The sequence below is a fragment of the Olea europaea genome, chromosome 16 (genome assembly GCF_002742605.1).
Source record: "Olea europaea var. sylvestris chromosome 16, O_europaea_v1, whole genome shotgun sequence".
Lineage (NCBI taxonomy): Eukaryota > Viridiplantae > Streptophyta > Magnoliopsida > Lamiales > Oleaceae > Olea > Olea europaea.
In genome coordinates, this window is record NC_036252.1 from 14221758 (window position 1) to 14241441 (window position 19684).

Below are 19684 nucleotides of genomic sequence, written 5' to 3' on the forward strand. Positions count from 1 at the left end.
ATAATTAATTGAGTTTCACATTCTTCCATTTAATTGAGCATTTCACTTAATGAGTTAATGTCACTAAACACACGGGTGCCAGAAGCATTATTCTATGGGAAAATACATTGATAATCATAAATAACTTTAGTTATAACAAATTCTACAAGAAAAAAATATATTAAAATATACAGATTGTATATTGTTAGTGTTTATTTGAAAGTGTAAGTTACAATTCAAACAATTGGTCCCACAAATGTGTAAATAAAAAGTGGATAACAGCTGTAAGTCTAACAAATTTATTAGTAGAGATGCCTTATCAATTAGGTGGATGTGGGGTCCAAGTCAATGCATTCAAGCGTGTTACAACGATACCAAACAATAAATCAATGGACTCATTGCCACATAACTGATAAGGAAAAAGATACATGTACCGAAGGGGGTTGCTGAATCGTGTCCCCCCCCCTCAAAAAACACTCGGGCCCCTCGTGTATTTGAAAAATTCAAGCCGTGGGTCCCACCCCCTATTTTGTGTATAGTAGGTAAAATTTTTAGGTACATACAACATGGTTCAACTGATAATGCATCTTTACAAATAATAGATAATATTATTCTTGGGATAATATTCACACAATAATTTTTAATAATTGCACCACATTTTATTTACATGAAAGGTTTTTAATATATGCTCACTTTTTCTTTTATGTCCTCGACTTTTTTCTCATCACATTGTTATTTCTAACCTTCAATTAATTAACATATTTTATTTTTAATCACGATTTTTATCCAAATATTCTGCTAACGTGAATCGAAAAGAGATGCAAATATTTTGTTTAACTTTTGTATTAATTATTTATTTCGATTATTTAAAATACGAGAGATAAATATGGCTTTTTCTCCCTTACAACGAATATTACAGACGAAAATTGTCTCTACGGACAAGATGTAAAAATTAATACAAGATTGATGATAAAAATAAAAAAATAAAAGAAGAAGAAGAAGTTTAGAATATAAGTGTAAAAAGTAAGAAAATCTTAGATATATTAATTGCAATTAAAATATAGTGTAGGTAAAAAAAATTCTGGTGTGAATATTACCCTTATTGCTATAATTTACAAACTTGAAAGCAAGCATATAAACTTTAATTCCTATTGTGGAATTTGGGTACAAGCTTTTATAATTGATTTTGTTCAAGTTTATTTTTATGATTTATAATATGAATTCACATTTATTCATTCGCACGAAGTAAATTTTTATAGTCGAGTATAGAATCAATCAATCTATGTATGACTCAGTCACCAACCATACAACACATGATGTTCGATGCAATTTCACCTCGTCGTTGAATCCAGCTAAGTAAATAGTTAATGGACATTAATATTCAAAGTGTGTAGCTACTTTCAAGTTTTTAACCTGCTACCCGTCGTCAACCACGTTTTCTTGGTAACTAAGTTACAAGTATTTTTCTTTAGAATGAAATAAAAATATAATATTAGAATAATCAAACACTAAATAACAGGTCAGATTTGCATAGTGAAAACTTAAAGAATTAAACCTTATCCTATCATCCACAAAACGTTCTTATTCTATTCTTAATTTAAAACATTTATTTTTTGTCCTCATAAGGTCTTCAAAGTTAAGGGGAAACGTAAAATTTTTGTGTGTGAATTCGTACGGACACCAACTCTCAATTAAATCCAGTTAAATTCGCTTGAATTAAAAGTCCCACCCTCTCATTAACTCCATTTCTCCCTTCATAATCATTTTTGTCGTCTCCTTTCCTACCCCTTTTGGCATTTTCTCGAGTCACATTTTTTGCACACTCCCTCTGTATCTGTCACAGTTTATACTTTATATGCATTTCTGTAGTAATCGAGTTAGTGAAGGAAAGGGTAAACGAAAGAGTAAGAGATAGTTCTCTCTATTGCTTTTTTCCTTTTGTTTATGGGCTTTCTGTCTATATTGTTTTTCTTAATCAAAGATTCAGGCTTTCTGTGGTTTCTTGAAAAATTACAGCGATTTTGGTGTTCTTGAGGCAACTCTTGTGGGTTTTTAATGAATTTTGTTATTGTTGAGGTACTTTCTCTCCATTTTTCTTTTATATATGTTTTGGATTGTAGAAATTTATGTTTTTTTTTCTGCTTGATTATAGTGGGTTGTCAGAATTCATGGCAAATAGGTTATAAGAACGATTAATTTTGGTTTTTCTAACAAATGTTGTTGACTTTTGTTGTTGAAGTTTTGTTTGTGAGATATATTTTTGATTAATTGACGTCAAACTCGTGACTTTTGTTTTCAATGAGCCTGGGATGGTGGTTGTGTGTACGAGATTTTGCTCTTGATATGCCCTAATTTTTATCCTATGCTGATTTTTTATGCTGAATTTTTTGAATTTTATTCTGATGGTGATGGAGTGATGATCATGTGGTATTTCATGTTTGTGTTTATTGAATCCCGTTTGTCTGCTGGATCATGAGAAACTGTAATAATGGACATTGAATAGATCAAGATTTATTAGGGTATTCTCAAGTTGCTTTTTAAAGAGCAATAACTTACATTTGAGATAACTGATCAAATGGCTTGATCAAATTTCAAGTGGTATCGAACATGTTACGTGCTTGATAACCTGTGTCTCGTTGACCTTTAGTTTTCACGTGCTTCTTGTCGGTTATCTATAGAACATTTGTCGTTGGGATCACTGGTTTTGAGAATCTACAGTTGTAACTGTGTGATGTTGGATTTTGCCAAGTACTCCTGTGGTTATTTGTCGTTTTATGTCCCCTGAAGCATTAATGAGTTCATTTTTGCTAAAATTCTTTGACCTAATCTCGAGTTTAAATTTAGTTTTATGCTTTTAGCCATGTGGTAGGTGATTTTTTGTTTATTTAATACTATAAGAATAACTTTCATGCTTTTTAGTTCTCTTGTTTTGCAAAAAAGGTCGTGCCATGCAATAGAAGATTGCAATTGCCGAAGAAAAGTTAGATCGTCAATATTGATTGACAAACCCAATTTCGTCTGATAGGTCTTCTGAGGATTTCGTCAACAAAACCATCTGAAGAAATGGAAACTAGGATACGGGATATCTTTCCCAGATTTGGCACTTATCGTACCACCAATGACGCTTCCCTTTTCTCAAGCTCATTGCCTGTGCTTCCCCATGAGATGTGTATGCACTATGTATAATTCAAATTTAATGCATCTGATTTGCTTAGCAGGAAATACTTATTTTGTTTTTCTTTATTGAATTGGGTTGCATACAGTGAACCTACGTGAACCAGAACATGTTCGTCCGATTGAGGGCGCCTCGTCCGGCTTGAACAAACTTCATGCTGAAGTTGAGTACAATGACTTGCTTAAAGACATTGACAATTCTGCAATTGGAAGCTCGCTCCCTGACGATGAGGATGAACTCCTAGCTGGGATAATGGGCACTTTTGACCTTGGTGGATTGCCTAATCACATGGACAACTCTGATGAATATGATCTTTTTGGCAGTGGAGGAGGTTTGGAATTGGAATCCGATCCACAGGAAAACTTGGATGCGGGTTTCTCAAAAGCGAGTCCATCTGATGGTGTTGTTGGCAATGGAGTGGTTCATTATGGTCTTCTAAACGGCATGGGAACTGTTGCTGGAGAACATCCTCTTGGTGAACATCCCTCCCGAACATTATTTGTCCGTAACATCAACAGTAATGTTGAGGATTCAGAGCTTAGATCTCTCTTTGAGGTAATTCGAACTAGTCAGCCGTCGTTATACTTCCTGTTGGTTTCCCTAGTATCTTTGGTCTAGAGTGTGCTGTATTTGAACTCTCATCGAGAATTCAGCAAAGTTTCATGAGTTAAGTAGTTAAAAAATTTGTTTTAAGGATAGCATCGTTCTTAGTGAGCATTGGTTCAAAACAGACGTAACCTGGGACGATAGGAATTTTACATAAAGAAACAAGCAGTTCCTTGTGTTGTAAAGGAAGAGTGTAAATTTATTCTTCCAACCGTCAATCAGTTTTAGGAATATTTTTCCTGTTTTCTCCTTAAATTTGATGAGAGTTACTAACATACTCATTGTGCAAATTTCTGTTTTCGTTCTTGTCAGCAACATGGTGATATCAGAACTTTGTACACAGCATGTAAACATAGGGGGTTTGTGATGATATCTTATTACGATATTCGTGCTGCTCAAACTGCCATGCGAGCGTTGCAAAATAAGCCACTCAGAAGGAGAAAACTGGACATTCACTTCTCAATTCCTAAGGTTCTGAATTATCCTCTTCGAAGTTTTTTACTGTTGTTATAATTGTCATTTGCTGAGCCCCTTTCCATCTTCTTTTAGGAAAACCCATCAGACAAGGATATTAATCAAGGAACCCTTGTAGTGTTTAATTTGGATCCATCAGTTTCTATTGAAGACCTCCGCCAAATTTTTGGTGCTTATGGTGAGGTCAAAGAGGTAATTAATTTTATTTTCTTTACCATTTTTTCCCATTTTTATTTTCCAAACATTCATCTGATGATTGGTTGACATCCTGTTGTATATGGTATCAATTGTCTTAAAGCAGATAAGGGAAACACCGCACAAGAGGCATCATAAATTTATTGAGTTTTATGACGTCAGATGTGCAGAAGTTGCACTTAGATCCTTAAATAGAAGTGAAATAGCTGGGAAACGAATAAAGCTAGAGCCTAGCCGCCCCGGGGGTGCACGAAGAAGGTTCACCTGCTGATGCATTTACTGATTTGCTTCGATTGTTCGCTATTTTCTAGAATTAAAATCAAGGTGTACATGCCATGCACTTGCTGTTTGAAATACCAAATTCAAAGACTGAAATCAAGAAAGTTGAAGGGCTATGAAGGGAAAAAAACATTGATAATATCGGTGGATAGACCATTATTANTAAGGATAGCATCGTTCTTAGTGAGCATTGGTTCAAAACAGACGTAACCTGGGACGATAGGAATTTTACATAAAGAAACAAGCTGTTCCTTGTGTTGTAAAGGAAGAGTGTAAATTTATTCTTCCAACCGTCAATCAGTTTTAGGAATATTCTTCCTGTTTTCTCCTTAAATTTGATGAGAGTTACTAACATACTCATTGTGCAAATTTCTGTTTTCGTTCTTGTCAGCAACATGGTGATATCAGAACTTTGTACACAGCATGTAAACATAGGGGGTTTGTGATGATATCTTATTACGATATTCGTGCTGCTCAAACTGCCATGCGAGCGTTGCAAAATAAGCCACTCAGAAGGAGAAAACTGGACATTCACTTCTCAATTCCTAAGGTTCTGAATTATCCTCTTCGAAGTTTTTTACTGTTGTTATAATTGTCATTTGCTGAGCCCCTTTCCATCTTCTTTTAGGAAAACCCATCAGACAAGGATATTAATCAAGGAACCCTTGTAGTGTTTAATTTGGATCCATCAGTTTCTATTGAAGACCTCCGCCAAATTTTTGGTGCTTATGGTGAGGTCAAAGAGGTAATTAATTTTATTTTCTTTACCATTTTTTCCCATTTTTATTTTCCAAACATTCATCTGATGATTGGTTGACATCCTGTTGTATATGGTATCAATTGTCTTAAAGCAGATAAGGGAAACACCGCACAAGAGGCATCATAAATTTATTGAGTTTTATGACGTCAGATGTGCAGAAGTTGCACTTAGATCCTTAAATAGAAGTGAAATAGCTGGGAAACGAATAAAGCTAGAGCCTAGCCGCCCTGGGGGTGCACGAAGAAGGTTCACCTGCTGATGCATTTACTGATTTGCTTCGATTGTTCACTATTTTCTAGAATTAAAATCAAGGTGTACATGCCATGCACTTGCTGTTTGAAATACCATATTCAAAGACTGAAATCAAGAAAGTTGAAGGGCTATGAAGGGAAAAAAACATTGATAATATCGGTGGATAGACCATTATTAAAAGTGTTAAGAAACTGAAACAAACTCTATTATAAGCATTACTATGTAAATAATTTATCTTAATTGAATTCCATGTTAGGTGATGATGTTGCTTTAACTTTACAATGCAAATCGGCGATGTTTAGATGCTTAGATGAATTTATCTTAATCGAATTCCATGTTAGTTGATGATGTTACTTTAACTTGATGATGCAAATAGGCAACATTTAGATGCTTAAGCCCTGTGTGTTTACCATTATTTTAAAACTCTTTTTTTCTCACACACATTTTCAATCATATATTATCACAATAAAATATTTTGTACATAAACCCAAATTTTTTACTACTTTTTAACCACATTATTCGAAAACTCAATATTTCAAAACTCATTTTCATTGAATAATGATAGACAAACAGGGGCTAGCTAAATATCTTTTTCAATTATCAGATCAGCTTGAAAGTATTTGTTTCTTCTCTTTTTCTTCTACTTTATTGCAAATGGAAACATTCAAATTGTCGTATGTAAATTATAATATTTTCACTACCGTCCCCTTCGCTGGGCATAGTAATTAGATTTATGGTCTTCGAGATGTAACCTCTTAGAACTTGTATGCCTACTTTTCACTTAATAGAGATGTTAATGATCTATGCCTTGTACTTTTAATCTAATGTTGCAAGTGTCTTGTACCTTAGTCTGATGTTACAGCCAAATCAAGATCTCGAACAAGACGAGTCTCGAAGTTTACGCCACCAATTGGGTTCACCAATTAGGAATTCTCCCCCTGGTATGTCTTATAAAGGTTTTCATTATTAGTAGCTTAATGCTGGAGATTTTCATTTTTCAATTAGTTTTCTTACATTTTGGCAGGTGATTGGCCACCGTTTGGCAGCCCAATGGAGCATAGCTCAATGAGTCCACCAGTAGGAAAGAGTTTTCCTGGATTGGCTGCAATTTCACAACTGTCGAATTCTGTTAAGTTGGCATCCATTGGCAATGACTATTCGAGGGGTAGTCATTTGGAACATTTATTGAAAAATAGATATTCAAGCCAAAGAGGAGTATTTGAACAGTCCCATTCATTTCCTGAGCAAAAATCAGGTCTTTATTCTGGAAACATGCCCTCTTTTGTCTCTTCCAGTTCAAATAGACCACATGTTGAGACATTGTCTGGGCCACAATTTCTCTGGGGAAGTCCTAAGCTATTCCCCGACCAGTCTAACTCGTCTTCCTGGAAAGCGCAACCAGTTAGACATCCTTTTACGCTCAATGGCCACCAACGCCTTTCATACACTGATGAGCATAAATTTTTAAACTATTCATCTCAAAGCAACCACCACCATAACCATCATAATATTGGATCTGCTCCATCTGGCATTCCCTTTGAACAACAGTCTGGGTTTTACCAGGAGTCACCAGAGGCATCATTTTTGTCTCGTAAAGATTGGAATTTCATGGTAAATATGGATGCTCACGGTGCTATGAATGCTGGTTCTGTTTACGGGAACAGATTGGATACTGGTTCTTCTAGTTTTGGCATGATGTCTTCTCCTAGACTTAGTCCCATGTTCTTGGATAACGGTCATTTTCCAGGATTGACAGCCATGGACTTGGAGGGTCCAGCTGAACGTGGGAGGTCCCGCCTTGTCGTGAACAATGGGAACCAGATGGATAACAGGGAACAATTTCAGCTTGATTTGGATAAGATTAGAAAAGGTGAAGATACTCGAACAACTCTGATGATAAAAAATATCCCGAACAAGTAAGAACATTCAAATACTGGTTAACTATGAATATCAACTTCTTCTTCTTCTTCTTTTTTTTTTCCAAAAAGAATGTTAAGTACTACTTTTGCTCTTCATCTTTCTGTAGATATACTGCCAAGATGTTGCTAGCTACTATCGATGAGCATCATAAGAGTACTTATGATTTTCTCTATTTGCCCATTGATTTTAAGGTAAACTTATTGTTGTACTAAAAATCATACAATTCTTGTGATTTGCTGAGCTTGCTGAATCTGACATTTACCTTAATGCGGATGTAGAACAAATGCAATGTCGGCTATGCATTCATCAACATGTTGTCTCCATCACACATTATCTCATTTTATGAGGTTTGCCTTTTTTTTTTTTTTTTTTTTTTGGTAGTATGGTATGTCATTAAATTACCGGTCATCCTTATATATTTTTGCTACAATTGCAGGCATTTAACGGGAAGAAATGGGAGAAGTTCAACAGCGAGAAAGTTGCTTGTTTAGCTTATGCTCGGATCCAGGGAACAGCAGCCCTGGTCGCTCACTTCCAAAATTCTAGTTTGATGAATGAAGACAAGCGTTGCAGGCCCATTCTCTTTCATCCGGAGAGCTCAGAATCTGGCAATCAGGTGACTTTAACATAAACGTGAAGATGACAAATTTATGCTATATTTCACATATTCTTATTCTAAAAAATTTGTTTTGTTGTGATTTCTCTTCCTTTTAATGGAATAGGTTTATGTAATTGGATTTGATTTTCCTTTTTTCATGACAATTAGCTAAAGTAGCACATTGTAACATAAGTGTTGGCATTGCTGCAGCAGCAGCAGATGATCCAGGGACATTTTTTTTCCCGTAATTTGAACGTGCAAGCCTGTCAATCGAAGGAAATGGACCCCACAAATTCACCTGGAAGCTCAAGCAAGGGTTTCTTGGGTGCTGAGGTGGAGAAGCAATAGCAAAGGAGTCAGAAGCAGAATAGGAAAAAGAATGTGTATACAGTATAGGCCGAGACCCTTAGATAGCAGAACAGATTTTTGCACCATGGCATGGCATTTTGATTTGAAGGCAGAAAAAGGTCACCTAAAAGGATGTACTTTTGTTATCAGTTTGGATGGGAAGCATGCAGGCTAGCTATCTACAAGGTGCAATGCATTTTGTAGATTTCTGATATTTTTTCAGACTGGAAATTTTAATCTTGAATTCAGTTGGTAAGAGGAACTCGTTAAATTAGTTTTGAAGTTTGAATCTTTCTGTGTTAGCGACTGTTTACATTTGTATAGACAGAATTCTCAACATAAATGGAAAAAAATATATGTAAGTTGGGATTCTGCTTTTGCATCAATGGCATGTCAAAGGAATGGAAATGGTTTGTTTTCAGTGTAAGATCCAGGATTCCAAATATAAAGGTAATTTCCTATCGGTTTTGCTAATGGTACATCGGAGGGTACCTGATGGTGTACACCCTACTCACATGGAGAAGGGACCCACTCAATTAAAATATCATTTCTTTCACATGGGGTCCACACCCATGTGAGTGGAGTGTACATTATTCGGTATACCCCATTATGTACTACTAGATAAATTCATTTCCTATTTAGTGTATTGAAAATTGACCCAATCCGGTCATTTTGTCTGGGAAAATGGGAAACTGGTCCTGTTATAGCATAAAAATAATGTTAAATCGTCTTTTTAGTTGAACCCTTTTTGTTTTGTTTTGTGTGGGTGGGTGCGTGGGGGGCGGGGGGGTTATGAGGGAGAATTCAACTTTGAAACATATCATTCTATGTTATGAACATTAGTGACATTATAGAACTTTGATGTTGGAGAATTTGATATAATTATTATCATTACATTAATGTAAAATAGCTAATTTTGAAGTGGATGCAACTTGTACCCAATGTTTAAACTGCTGGAAATATCTCTTTAACTGATAGCGCACTTTCAGAATTTGTTTAGGAAGAAGAATATAATTCAAAGGGTTATTCCTTGTTTAACTTTCAAGTTTTCGTAAGAATTTTATCTATTCCACACTATTAACTAAGATTTCAAAAATTTGAAAAATACCCCTATTTGGGCTCCATTAATTTTTAATACATTTTCTCTTTAACCACATTCTCCAGTAAAATAATGTTTTACACTAATCCAAATTCATTTTTTTTAAACTACACATTGTTCAAAAATTCACTATTCCAAAATATATTTTTCCTCAAAAACACATTTTAATGAAACCAAAACAGGGGATCATAGATGTAGAAATCTCGCAATTAGCGCAGTAGGCGTAGCTTGGAGTGAGAGTGTAGCGGGAGTAAGGTAAGGTATGTGGCCGTGCATACACAACATCCATAACAAGTTTAACATACCTGTTTTAGAACATAAGAATCAAATGGGCAACATTTTCCATGATAGGCCATCAAAAGCAGGTATGGTCTTGCTCGATTCAGTTTACTAACCAATGAAATAATAGTAACCTTTTTCTTCATCATATATATACTTGCAAATAAACAACAAAATATACATAATCACTTGCAACTTTTGACAATTAGAATATGTACTGCATCACACCAGCAATACTAATTTATTGGCAAGGAGAAAGTAAAGATTAGCAGGATTGGCTTCAGAAGTGACCAGGAATAACTACAGAAGAGCTTCATCAAACAATACTCAGAACTATGAGATAAAACTGCATCAGCTGCTTGAATTCATGGTCGAACCCCTTTATCGTGATTTCTGTGACTTGAATTCAAGATCAATGAGGAAGTAGCATTTATTCTGATCTCTGATATAATGAACATTACCATTCATTATATTGAGAAGTGTCCGAGAAAGGTTTAAAGCAATCCCTTCTTGTGTTGTCCATTGACTTTTTGCTCCGTTCATGTCTTCAATAAGAGTATGAGGGATGCCATTTCCTGGGTGAGCCATTCTACAGAAATGGAAAAGAGAATATAGTATTAAATGCAGTAAAAAAAAAGTGATAAGAAATATTTTCAGATGGTGAATTTACACAGTAGTAAGTACAGCAAAATCTTTCACAAAATTATGATGTTTATTTTGCCAATTAAGATATTAGGACCTGGATTTATTCACACAATATTGATACTACTTAACCATTATGATATACATGCATTTATAGTAAAAGGAAATTCCGGGCAATATAGAGCCTTAAGCAAGAAGAAAGAAAACACCTAATAAGCAAAAATATTCAGGTTAACAGTACCTAAATTGTATATGAACAAACTCATTCCCGTCTTGTATCATCTCTAATCCAGGAGAGACCTTAATTTCAACCCAACCATTTGGAGAAGGCGCATAATGCACTATGCTGAGCAAGAAATCTGACAATGCCAACTGCAGCTTAATTCGATCCCCATGTAAACAGAGAGTTTTGATTTGATCAGGGATATCATGGAGAAGTTGTAAATTCTTTTCCTCTAACAAAATCATTACTTGACTAGCGATAGCATCGATAATATTTCCCAAAAAAAATTCTTCCATCTTGAGCTCAACCCTGCTGCTGGAAATGGGAGAACATTATACACTAGAAAGCCTTTTGTTTAGATAATTTACCAAGACAGAGCTCAAAGCATGAATCTATGGTACCTTGCAACAATGTAAAGGCAAGGTGGAGAAACAGGAGAGTATGACAGAATAACAGTGAATTATCAAGACCCAAAATATTGGCCTAGATGAAATAAAAGAGACCCTCAAAAATATACAGCATGTTTCACTAAGCCTAAAAAACTGAAGTTAGATAAAAAGTAACTTTCAAGTCTTAAGCATGGCCAAAATATATCCAAGCTTAAAAGTCACCATTTTTGACAAATAAGTTTCAACTATTTATAAGTTACTTTTCTTTTTTAGAAAACTTGCTTATATTAAAGTGAGTCCTTACTTTTAAGAAAAGTAAGCTTAATTTTTTGTTGGCTTAACCAAACAAGCTCATGGCGTTATCACAGAAAAAACTGAGACTCTTTGAATTAGGGGCTCCATGATGTTGATAAAAGTTAGTTGGTCCCATGAAATGTGCGGGGAAAAAGTAAATGAAAGTTGTGGGTTTAATGAAATGTGTGGTTAAAAATGAAGTAGACTATCTTTTTAAATGAAATGTGTGGTTAAAAATGAAGTAGACTATCTTTTTAAACTTAATCATCTTAATCACATCCTGACGTTACAAATATGGCTATCAGATAGCGAGAGAGATATTGCGAAATGTTCTAACTAAATACTGCCTTTTCTATCGAAATCATTGAAACTATGCAACCTACTTCTTAAAGACATACACTACATTATTAAATACAAATGTTCAATACAAGTGAGAAGATTTTAAGGTCATGCTCAATTCTCTAAAAGTAAAAAAATCTTATTTATATACAAACATCACGCATTGATGCCTAATTGCACACACCTCAGAATTCAAAACATATTAATGTCAGATATAAGAATCCATCAAAGATTATATATAGTGCACGACATGAGGTAATCTCTATGAAATAGGTGATTTAGTTCTAGCAGCAGGAGGAAAAAATATGGGGACGTATTCCATTCTCTATTTTTGAAAGAATGCATAAAATAGTTCAGAAATATAGCTTGAAAAAGTTACATCTCCAGCTCATAGAAGATATACCATGAAAAAAGACTTACCCGTCTTCTAAACATTGAAAATGCATATCCTCTATAACGGATAATATCTGTCTTTCACAAGCATCACTAGTCTGAAGAAACTGCTTCTGATTCTCTGAAATATCAGAACCTTCCAGAAGCTGGTGGGTGAAACGGATTCCATTCAAAGGATTTTTCATCTCTTGCTTAATATAAGTCAACTCTTTGAGTTTTGAAAGATGCCCCTCCTCCTGTTCGTCTTCTATGGACCGCCGCTGTTTAATCTCCATAATCTGCAAGAAGCAGAAACACCCAACAGCATTTCCCACCTCATCCGTTCTCTTATTGGCCATCAAGAACACCTCTACAAACTCTCCTTTTCTATTGAAAAATCCAAAAAGAAGCTTTTCGGTGTCATGGCCACTAATTGCTCTGTACAGTAAAATCATAAGTTCAGTGAGCGTGTCTTGACCTTTGAGCTGACAAAAACTTCCAAAAACTTCCCCTGCCAACATTTTACCAACAATTTCATGTCTCGTCCAACCTGTTAGTTTTTCCATGGCTGCATTCCATTCTGAACAACAGGCATTCTCATCGGTAGCAAATATGGGTGGAATAAGTGGATTTACACTTTGTAAAATAGCCTTATAATCCCCTTGCAGACGGATGAATTTGTCCATCACAATTTTTTCAGATGTGATATCCTGAGCCGTGAAGCAAACGCCTACAATATCATTTTTATAGTCTCTACTTGTGCATGCATTGGCCAGAAGGTAAATGTCCGAATTTGGGGTTTGTATCCCAAACCTCAGCAGTTTCACCTCAACATTTTTGTCCTCCTCACCTAAATTTAAAGTACATCAAGTTGAGTGAGAAAGAGAGAGGTAGAGTGAAGGGGTGCGTGGGGGTTGAGTGACTCAATTCGACGGTTTTGAAACAATTAAAGATGGAAGGGCCTAAGTCAAGAAACCTGAAATACTTGAATATAAGCCCCTATTTGAGCTCCATTCTATAAAAACTCATTTTTAACTACAAATTCTTCCAAAATAATAATTTTTCATGTAAACCCAAAACTTTTATCTACTATTTAACCACATACTTTCCAAAAAATAACTATTATAAAACCTATTATTTCAAAAAAATGGGGATCAAACATGCCCTAAATACATTGCGTATAGTTAGCTTCAATTCAGATTTATCTTTTAGCACATGTCAGGGATGAAAAACTGCTCAATTTTTCGTATTATTCTATTTGATCAGGTCCTTAATACCATATGCATTGATAAGGAAGTTGGTTTCTATATCACGTGACCAGCTCTGCAGTGGTCACAACAAAGTCTACTATTCCACAGATACAGCTACTCTAACTTTAAACAGAACACAGAGAGAAACAAATCAGTGACGCACAAATGCTACCGTCTTTCCTTCTTCACTTATATAAAAAATAGAAAAAAGGATAAGACTTCCAATTTTCCAAGATGGTTTATGAATAAACGTATGAAGTACTCATAAAAAAATGAGCGTCTTTGACATCTTTCAGACAGCTTTTAGCAATTGATGGCAGAAAATAATTACCTTTTAGAGCTCTGTGCATAAGAACTTCAACAACAACGCGTGAGTCTTCATGAACAATGTCATTAACTAGGGATTTCCCCATAGCTTGAGAAGCTTGTAATCCTGTCAATTCACTCATTTTTGCATTCCATCCATTAATCAAACCACATGAATCAACCCCAAAAATTGGAGTAATGGCTGTCTCTATCAATTTGACCATTTCAACTGCCATAGAAGTAAGTTCATCCACCTCTGGCCCGTCCAAATTATTCCGTTGAGAATTTATCATGGGTTTAGAGCCACTGTCTTCAACATCTTGAAATGAATCTCTCATTATAAGCTGTAAAGAGTGAATAGCATTAATCTCTGAAACCTCCCACGGCAAACTACGGCCTTTAACTACTTCGAGAAAGGTTTTGAATGAAAATCTAGGATGCAATTTTCCACCATCATCTTTGTCCTCGGGATGATGCTTAGCCCCTCCCCATTTGATTTCTTTTGCTGTGTGGGACCTAAACCAAAATAGAAAATCTGTGGAAGTAATTCTTGCTGTAGCCATTCCACAAACTGCAACGCCGAGTAGAGCTGCACCTGGATAGCCAGCATCTGCAAGACTATCTGTACTTAGCCCTGTTGAGTCCCCATGGCTAGTAAGTAGCCATTCTGCAATATCTTTAATTTGTGCCTCAGTGGGGGTAACACCAAGCAACCAACATTTCCCACCATAATATAATGCACTCCCATCACACTTTACAAGATCCATGATGCTAGGAGACTGAGTGACAATGCCGAATGGAGCATCACGGAGAAACATGTCACACAATAACGTTTGCATTCGGAGAATTTTCTTCTCTGCTAACTGTGATGTCAATTGCAGCTCCAGATAAAGCTGCAGGCTAAATGCCTGCATCAGGAATTCACATGCATAGCGAAGGGGAAAAGGGACATAGCGTGGTGAAGAGTGGTGGCACACCACCAATCCCCACAGCTTCATTGAGTCGGTGCCATTAACAACAACCGCCATTGCCAAAGATGAAATCGACCCCATGTTGGCCATGTACTGAGAATGACAGCCATGGGGTGCTCGAAGTGTTGAATTAACCAAGCAAAGAGGCCGCTTAAGTTCTTCAATTTGGACTATCTTAACTGGCTGAGCGTTGCAATCACAAATCATCCTGACACGATTCTGCTTAAACAAAAATCGTGCCGCTTGGGGGATATCTGTTGCAGGATAGTGCAATCCCAAGTAGGGCTCCAAGTCGGACCTTCTAATTTCAGACACAACCTCACCATGATCATCATCATGAAACTTATAAACCATTACTCTATCATACCCAGTAAGCTTCTGAACATCTTCAACTACGGTATCACACAAAACCCCTATATCTCCCCCGGGAAGAGACTGGAGCCTCGTAATCGCCCGAACAGCTAGTTTCTGAGACTGCACTGCACCAGCATGCAGCAATGAAGGATCACCAGAATAAGCAGGCTCCAAATCAATAACAATTCCCACATCAATTCTATGTAGAATTGCATAAAAAGGCTTGTGGGTAGTCGCAGAATGAACCCAAATTGGGTTCAAAAAAGAAATTTCCTTAGACCCCACGGCCTTTGCCAATGAAGCACTTGACGAAGGGGTAAAAAGGGTTCTTGCATCAAGTCCAAAGAGATTCGTAAACTCTTCCGACTCAGCAAATTTCTTCAAACCCAACATATCAAAACAATTCTCACTATAAGCTATGATTTTAAAAGTGGATTCCTCGATAGCAAGCATACAACCAAAGGGTTGCACAAGACCACCCCTCTGGATTCTTGATAAATAAACAGACACCTGTTCCTCGGTACTCAAAATCTGTGGCGCATGAAAAGCATCGTTAGACGACTTACTCGACTCCGCAGATTGCTCAAACGCAGCCATCAGACTCGCATCAGCACTGTACTGAGCGATGGATTTGTTGGTGTTCATATTGCTTGCAGCAGAAGAAGAAAAGGCGGTATTAGCGTTATTCTCGTTTTTCCAGAAGTTGATATTCGAAGAAGTGGGATATTTATTTTCTTTACTCTGTTCCTCCCTCTCCATTTTATGGGTGTTTCTTGAAAATGGAGTTTCCGAAGAAATTCAAGTGAATTCAGTTTCAGTAGTAATAATAGTGATAATAGGTGGATCTTTATCATGACTGTACTCGCTTCTTCAGCAAGAGGAGACTGCTTGGGGATTATACACATCTCTTTCGTCTGCTGGATTCTAGTTTATGGTTCTAATCATCATCTTAATTACCCAATTACTGGGAAAATTCTTACAAGACAAGATTTTGCTATTCCCCACGCAGAACATTTTTGGTGATAATGCCAGAGCGATTTTCCTACATATAGAGCATATTCGCCCCCTTATTCGATTTTACCTTTGTATTGCATGTCCAAAATCATTACCAGCACTGCCAGCGTGTTTGCTAGGAATTAAAAGTGATTTATTTTGATAATAAAATCAATATTAATTTTTAAATAAATGTAATAGTAAAATAAAGCAACTTCCTTAGATAAGTTTTAAAACAAAAAGTTATGAAAATATGCTTTTAATTATATTCTAGTTGTACACTAATATCAACACAACATAAAATAAAATAAAAAATAAAAAAATATTTAAATTTTATTAAAATAAATATTAGGAGACGAAAAGAAAGATGTGAAATTGCATTATCATCTTCTTTAGACCACTGGTTGTGAATTGGACATGTGGAGTTGAGTATAGACCTTTGGTTGTCACGCCACTAGACATACAATGACTTGTGAGGAAAGTGTGGGGTCTGTCTATTTATGTTTTAAAACAAAAAGCTATTATTTTTGCATTTATAAAATCAATTATTAAAAAGATGTTTGATTCATGAAATTGAGATCCCGTTTGGAAGTGTTTACGACAATTAATTTTTTCATCGTCAGAGAGAAAAGTGTATCCCACCTATAAAAGAAGAAGTCAAAAATAATGGTTGAAATAGTAAAATAACGATAAAAAAAATTGATCTTTTTGAATAAAAAATTGTTACCAAATAGGGACTAAATATGACTCAAACAGTCTAATTCGTAAGTACCTCTAATAAATTTTTTAGCGCAAGTTTGATATTGATTTTTCACCCCAAAAAATCAATTTTTTGATCGTCATTTCACAATTTCAGCCATCATTTTTAGGTTCTTTTCTCACAGGTGAAATCCACTTTTCTCTCTAACGACCAAAAAATCAATTCTCATAATTACTATCGAACAAGCCCTAGTAAAATTTCTTTAACATCAACAAAACATGCTTATTGGCTTTGAAGTGAAAAAAAAAATGAAGAAAAAAAAGCGTTAATACACGTAGATATATTTACATAATAGAATCCATGAAGATTAAAATAATTAATTATTTTTAAGACATTGGTTGTACCATGACGGGAGCTTATTACTCTAGCTTTAATTTAGTATTTTTTATGAGGATATTATCTATTTTATTTATTTCTATTTTTCTCTAGTTGGACTTTATTTTAGTTTTGGATTCTTATTTATGTAATTGGGTTTGTATTGGCCCAAACCCGTTCTAATTAGGGTTTTCTCTTTATTATTTAAACCTAATTTCCTATGTAACTTCATTAGTTTTGATAAATATGAATTATTGAGATTGATTGTGGCATCTCCTTCCTTTCCCTTCCCCTTCCTCTTTCCCCCTGAATTTCTATTTCTTCTTCGATTTTTTCTCATTTCTCTTTGGTTCTCCCTCCTTTTCTTACTATCCTCTTCTTTATCCTGCATCAAATTTGGTATAAGAGTCAAACTTGAGTAATTTTTCTCCTTATCCAAATTTTCTTCTCATCATTTTCCCAAAATTTCTTCTCGTTGGAACAGCATAAATGAAAAGTTTGTGGTAAAGTTAGCAGTTAAAGTTGCAAAAAAAAAAAAAAAAGAAGTTACTGTTCATAGCCGGAAAATTCAATTTTAGTATTTTGGTTAGTTCCTTAAAAAAAAAATATTACTGTTCACGTTATTGTTCACACTCGAAAATTTCAATTTAGATTTTTTTCTGCAATTTCAGTTTCACCCACAAAACAAAAAAATAATAATAATAATAAAATAAAATAAAAAAAATTTCTCGTTTGCTGCTGTTTCTTCTATACAATTGTATTGTTGTTCCACGAATTCCAACCCTAACTTTCAATCCTTCTTACACACGGCCCAATTCCGTTTAGCCCAATTAACCCAGCCTACTCTCTACGACACAGGCCCACTCCCCAAACACTAACCATAGTTGGCCCATCTCTATAACACGATCCAAACCTCTTCCCATCTGGCCCAATCCCAATATCCCACCCAAGCCCAATTAACTACAAACTCATCAAGCCCAACTACCTAATATCATTCATTTGACCCAACTCACCTTAGCCCATACAATTTCAACCCAATCCTCTTCGATCCAGTCGACAACCAAATTCGAGCAGATTCCAGATCCAGTCCTCCACGTCGGCAACCCGAATTGCGTCTCTCGTCGTCGGTCAACCTTCAATTGTCGGCTTCCATCACCGACAGTCCAAACGTCCACCCAAGTCGCACCATCCACGAGCCACGCTATCTACTTTATCATTGCCACCATCATCTTCAACCTTAAACACAACGACTACAGCCACTTGAAATCCCAACCCCCGCAAGCCTCCACCAACCCAGGCCCACACACTTCAACCACAGTCACAGCATTCATATATTTCCAGTCCATCTCAACAATTTAAAAGCCACAATCACCACATTCAAAGTTACATTCACACCGCCAACACTGCCTATCACCAGTTGTTGCTCATACGACCACCTGTCGTTGCCACCATCACCACCAGTAGAACTGGGTCCAACAGTAGTCACTCACATCACCAATATCAACGGCTACAAAATAAGCTCACTACCACATCTGCTCTTCTCACCCCAGACGCATCTGCCACCGCAACAGAGAAACAATCACCACAAAAATAAAAACCTTACTTCTTTACAAGGCGCAATTGGAGTAGTTTTAGAAATTGAAGTCACTTGACACGAAGCATAGGACACAAACTGGATTGAAACCCGCACATCAACAACTCAAATCAACTGAATTCAGGGAGTCACTGTTCTTATTTATTATTGGCTTATACTACTCTTCATTTTAAAATTGCATCGTTAATTTCATTATCTTGCTGTTAACGTGATAATTTTAGCCTTAAACCCCACTTGATCGAAACCATTGATCAAATTGACACCAATGATCGAATTGACTTTCATTGTTCCCATTTAAATTGATTGGAGAATTTGACTAGTGTGTTGTTGACCCTTGCTTTGCTATTTTACATGCACCAACAGTATTAGCTTGCTTTGGATTTATTTAATCCCAATATTTAAAATTAAATAAAAAAATAAAAAAGGTTCAAGTTATTTTCCATTTCTTGCACTTATTGTTCATTGATCTTTCTATTGCACGACATTTAGCTGCTAATACAATGCATGCATAGTGGTTGACCGATCGTCTTGTCACTCTGGTTTCAGTGCTTAAACAGGATTCTTCACAATTTGATACACTCACCCGACAAATAGCAGCTATCAAAACCCAGATAACTACTACTCTTGAAGAGAGTAAGGCCCTTTCTGCTAATTTGAACATTTTTAAGCACATTCCTCATTCGACTAATGTTAATAATTTTGAAGTGTCCCACAATAGACAATATCGTCGGCGACAAGGTGATCAAAAATATTTTCAACACGATCGTAGAGATAGGGATCAGGGCCGTGAACGAGAACGAGGCCATGGTACTCAACCTCTTCCTCGTCATAAGGAGCGTTTTTTTAGTGACATTAAGTCAGATACTCCTACTTTCGATGGTTGCTTAGGTCATGAAATTTTTACCTAATGGAACACCC

At 35.9% G+C, this 19684-nt stretch overlaps 2 protein-coding genes across 6 annotated transcripts; one reads left to right on the forward strand and one right to left on the reverse strand.

Annotated features, from left to right (window-relative positions):
• The first annotated feature begins 1711 nt into the window (after positions 1 to 1711).
• On the forward strand, positions 1712 to 9013 carry LOC111412204 (protein MEI2-like 2). Of its 3 annotated transcripts, XM_023043021.1 has the most exons (13): positions 1713 to 1883; positions 1996 to 2055; positions 3005 to 3148; positions 3243 to 3709; positions 4073 to 4231; positions 4310 to 4426; positions 4536 to 4687; positions 6570 to 6661; positions 6745 to 7636; positions 7747 to 7831; positions 7919 to 7987; positions 8077 to 8256; positions 8449 to 9013. In XM_023043021.1, exons 3-13 carry the CDS (start codon positions 3043 to 3045, stop codon positions 8584 to 8586), a joined length of 2457 nt encoding a protein of 818 aa, XP_022898789.1. In that variant the 5' UTR covers positions 1713 to 1883; positions 1996 to 2055; positions 3005 to 3042; the 3' UTR covers positions 8587 to 9013. The 3 variants fall into 3 exon arrangements, with proteins under 3 accessions (XP_022898790.1, XP_022898789.1, XP_022898788.1); XM_023043022.1 differs by having other exon boundaries at positions 1712 to 2055; positions 8452 to 9013; XM_023043020.1 differs by having other exon boundaries at positions 1713 to 2055.
• Positions 9014 to 10007: 994 nt separating this feature from the next.
• On the reverse strand, positions 10008 to 16174 carry LOC111412206 (phytochrome E). Of its 3 annotated transcripts, none has more exons than XM_023043025.1 (4): positions 13805 to 16174; positions 12272 to 13073; positions 10848 to 11138; positions 10008 to 10553 (listed from the first exon to the last, which is right to left on the reverse strand). In XM_023043025.1, the coding sequence occupies exons 1-4, from the start codon at positions 15861 to 15863 to the stop codon at positions 10346 to 10348; spliced, it is 3360 nt and encodes a 1119-aa protein (XP_022898793.1). In that variant the 5' UTR covers positions 15864 to 16174; the 3' UTR covers positions 10008 to 10345. The 3 variants fall into 3 exon arrangements, with proteins under 3 accessions (XP_022898793.1, XP_022898791.1, XP_022898792.1); XM_023043023.1 differs by having other exon boundaries at positions 10848 to 11144; XM_023043024.1 differs by having other exon boundaries at positions 10848 to 11141; positions 13805 to 16173.
• Positions 16175 to 19684: the final 3510 nt, after the last annotated feature.